The sequence below is a fragment of the Physeter macrocephalus genome, chromosome 11 (genome assembly GCF_002837175.3).
Source record: "Physeter macrocephalus isolate SW-GA chromosome 11, ASM283717v5, whole genome shotgun sequence".
Classification (NCBI taxonomy): Eukaryota; Metazoa; Chordata; class Mammalia; order Artiodactyla; family Physeteridae; genus Physeter; species Physeter macrocephalus.
In genome coordinates, this window is record NC_041224.1 from 107,158,254 (window position 1) to 107,158,773 (window position 520).

General features: G+C 44.0%; 1 protein-coding gene across 2 annotated transcripts in view; it reads left to right on the forward strand.

The window, feature by feature from the left end:
* OXA1L (OXA1L mitochondrial inner membrane protein) overlaps positions 1 to 508 on the forward strand; it is a 5,870-nt gene extending 5,362 nt beyond the window's left edge. Inside the window, exon 4 of one of the 2 annotated variants that reach the window (XR_008618633.1) lies at positions 331 to 508. Coding sequence is in view for 1 of the 2 variants with exons in the window: in XM_055088358.1 (XP_054944333.1) it covers positions 331 to 438 (108 nt within the window). In the remaining variant the exon portion in view is untranslated. The remainder of the gene's footprint in view (positions 1 to 330) is intronic. The other variant, XM_055088358.1, reaches the window with a different exon arrangement.
* Positions 509 to 520: the final 12 nt, after the last annotated feature.

The window sequence follows — 520 nt, forward strand, 5'->3', positions numbered from 1 at the left end:
TTTGCAAATATTTTCTCCCATTCTGAGGGTTGTCTTTTGGTCTTGTTTATGGTTTCCTTTGCTGTGCAAAAGCTTTTAAGATTCATTAGGTCCCATTTGTTTATTTTTGTTTTTATTTCCATCTTTCTAGGAGGTGGGTCAAAAAGGATCTTGCTGTGATTTATGTCATAGAGAAATACAAATCTTAAAAGTCTTTTCCACAAATAGCAAAGCCTTAGTCGTCTGAGCAAATGAATTTAATTTATTCCAACTGTTATTTATAAACTAGTAAGTTTATATTGTAATACCTGATTCATAGCTAAGTTTTTTGTTTGTTTGTTTGTTTTTGAGGTACGCGGGCCTCTCACTGCTGTGGCCTCTCCCGTTGCGGAGCACAGGCTCCAGACGCGCAGGCTCAGCAACCATGGCTCACAGGCCCAGCCACTCCGCGGCATGTAGGATCTTCCCGGACCAGGGCACGAACCCGTGTCCCCTGCATCGGCAGGCGGACTCTCAACCACTGCGCCACCAGGGAAGCCCA